A 2,881-nucleotide genomic window follows, 5' to 3' on the forward strand; every position below is an offset into this window, starting at 1 on the left:
AGGCCACCAGCATGCATTCTTTCCAGCCTGCATTCAGTGTGAAACCATTGTCTAGGCATTCATCTTTCTGAAGGAGCAGAGGACAGAAGGCAGGATGTAAACTCTCTGGATGCTTGTGGTTCTTTTCTCCTGATAATCAGGGCAACTTTGCAAACAGCAGCAGAGGGAGTGAAGAAAAATGGCCTGGGAGGACAAGTACAGGGCTTACCCTTTTTCTCTGGAAGAGTCAACCAGCCTGATTGTCCTTTCTGGGCATCAGAGCCTCTTCAACTCCACAGTTTTCCATCTCGACACCAGAGGACCCATATTTAGCCCTGTTGTTCTGTCCATCCAAGATAATTTTATTTCCTTTTGCATTATTTGATAACTATTCCCTTCCCCTCCCCACCTCCAACTGCATCTCCTACTCTGAAATGCTTCTTGAGCAGCCAAGGGTGGCCAGCTCTGCTCCTCATTTTCCTGAGGAAGAAGAATCTCAGCCTGGAAGAATACAGAGCTAGGTGACATATGGGTGGCCAATCTCTTCTCCCCAAGTTCCAAGAGAGTGGACAATTAGTCAAATGCCATCAGTCATGTTAAAATATACTTCCACCAGGTAGACATCCTTCTCTCAAAGCTAGAAGACAGTGAAAAATGTGCAGATTAATGAGATTTGTAATTGTTTTCCTTTTTTTTTGAGACGAAGTCTTGCTCTGTCACCCAGGCTGGAGTGCAGTGGCGCAATCTCAGCTCACTGCAACCTCCGCCTCCCAGGTTCACACCATTCTCCTGCCTCAGCCTCCTGAGTAGCTGGGACTACAGGCGTCCACCACCACGCCCGGCTAATTTTTTTGTATTTTTAGTAGAGACACGGTTTCATTGTGTTAGCCAGGATGGTCTTGATCTCCTGACCTCATGATCCGCCCGCCTCAGCCTCCCAAAGTGCTGGGATTACAGGCGTGAGCCACTGCGCCCAGCTAATTGTTTTCTCTTAACTGCACACCTTTCAGGCTGAATGAGGGAGTGCTAAACAGATGCCTTAGGAAGGGACCCTGAAGACCCAAGTGACCAGCACCATAAAGCCACCCCAAGGGTCAGCCATGCTGCCAGCACTCAAGAGGCAGCAGGGACACCTGCCAGAAGACCTCGGCATGGCTCTGGGTGCCTGGCCCTGCCTGCCTCCTCCATGTCCTTGGAGCCAGGTCTATGGCAGGACCACAATCTTCTTCTCCAGCTTCTGTGGAGGGAACAGGAAGTTTTTCATGATGTCATCCAGCTCTTCTAGGGCCAACTGGGCATGGAGCTTGGCCACGTCATCGGGCTCCAGACGCACCACGTGCTTCAGCAGGTGGTAGAGATCCTTGAGGACGGCGCTCAGCACCTGCACGAGAGAGAGAGCCATGACCACCTGTCTACTGTACCGACATTTCTCAGTACGACTGAACTGCCCTCTCCTCCTGCCTGAGGAGATCTGTGAGGACATCCACAGACTTCCTGAAGATAATGTGGCTGGGTGCAGTGGCTCATGCCTGTAATCCACACTTTGGGAGGCCAAGGCAGGCGGATCACCTGAGTCCAGGAGTTTGAGACCAGCCTGGGAAATGTGGCAAAACCCCACCTCTACAAAATATACAAAAATTAGCCGGGTTTGGTGGCGCATGCCTGTACTGTAGTCCCAGCTATTCAGGAGGCTGGGGTTGGGAGTATCATCTGAGCCTGGGAGGTTAAGGCTGTAGTGAGCCACGATTGTGCCACCACACTCCAGCCTGGGCGGGAATAAAGAAAAAAAAAAAGAAGATAATGCATGGCCATCTTGGGTTGGAGAAGGAGATAGGGGTGGTGCTGGCCCTTGTACTGAGATAGGTTTCCCATTGTGTTTATCACTCACCCCATGCCTAGTTACACGGCCTTGGGGCTTCTGCTCCCCTTTACTCCCAGGCCCAATCATAGTTCCCAGACTCCTTTATTCAGTCCCAAAGCATGGCAGAGACCTCAGGACCACAGACAGACAAGACTGCCCAGATATGGTTCCTCCCAGAGCAAATGATTACCAGCATTTTTTTCCTCCCCAGCTCCCCATAAAGCCCTCTGCCACCACCCACAGAACAGACAACTATCTTACGAAACCCAGGAAGCTTTTTTTTTTTTTTTGGAGACAGAGTCTCACTCTGTTGCCAGGCTGGAGTTCGGTGGCGTGATCTCAGCTCACTGCAACCTCCACCTCCCGGGTTCAGGCAATTCTCCTGCCTCAGCCTCCTGAGTAGCTGGGACTGCAGGTGCATGCCACCACACCCAGCTAAATTTTGTATTTTTAGTAGAGACGGGGTTTTACCATGTTGGCCAGGATGGTCTCAATCTCTTGACCTCATGATCTACCCATCTTGGCCTCCCAAAGTATTGGTATTATAGGCATGAGCCACCGCGCCTGGCCTAGGAGACTATTTATTGAGCAATCATACCTTTCCTTGTTCCTACTTTAAAAATCTGTCACCAGGCCGATGCAGTGGCTCACGCCTATAATCCCAGCACTTTGGGAGGCCAAAATGGGCAGATTACTTGAGATCAGGAGTTAGTGACCAGCCTGGCCACCATGGTGAAACCCCGTCTCTACCCAAAATACAAAAATTTGCCATTTGTAGTCCCAGCACTTTGGGAGGCCGAGGTGGGTGGATCACAAGGTCAGGAGTTTAAGATCAGCCTGGTAAACACAGTGAAACCCTATTTCTGCTAAAAATACAAAAAATTAGCTGGGCATGGTGGCAGGTGCCTGTAATCCCAGCTACCCGGGAGGATGAGGCAGGAGAATCACTTGAACCCAGGAGGCGGAGGTTGCAGTGAGCTGAGATCAAGCCACTGTACTCCAGCCTGGGCAACAGAGTGAGTGAGACTCTGTCTCAAAAAA

At 50.7% G+C, this 2,881-nt stretch overlaps 1 protein-coding gene across 1 annotated transcript in view; it reads right to left on the bottom strand.

Moving 5' to 3' along the window:
• Positions 1-891: 891 nt before the first annotated feature.
• The window catches only part of TANGO6 (transport and golgi organization 6 homolog), a 277,961-nt gene continuing 275,971 nt past the window's right edge, over positions 892-2,881 (bottom strand). Inside the window, exon 17 of the mRNA XM_017850742.1 lies at positions 892-1,360. Within this exon, the coding sequence (XP_017706231.1) occupies positions 1,184-1,360 (177 nt within the window). The 3' untranslated portion in view covers positions 892-1,183. The remainder of the gene's footprint in view (positions 1,361-2,881) is intronic.

Source organism: Rhinopithecus bieti, unplaced genomic scaffold, assembly GCF_001698545.2.
Source record: "Rhinopithecus bieti isolate Rb0 unplaced genomic scaffold, ASM169854v2 scaffold_32081, whole genome shotgun sequence".
NCBI lineage: Eukaryota > Metazoa > Chordata > Mammalia > Primates > Cercopithecidae > Rhinopithecus > Rhinopithecus bieti.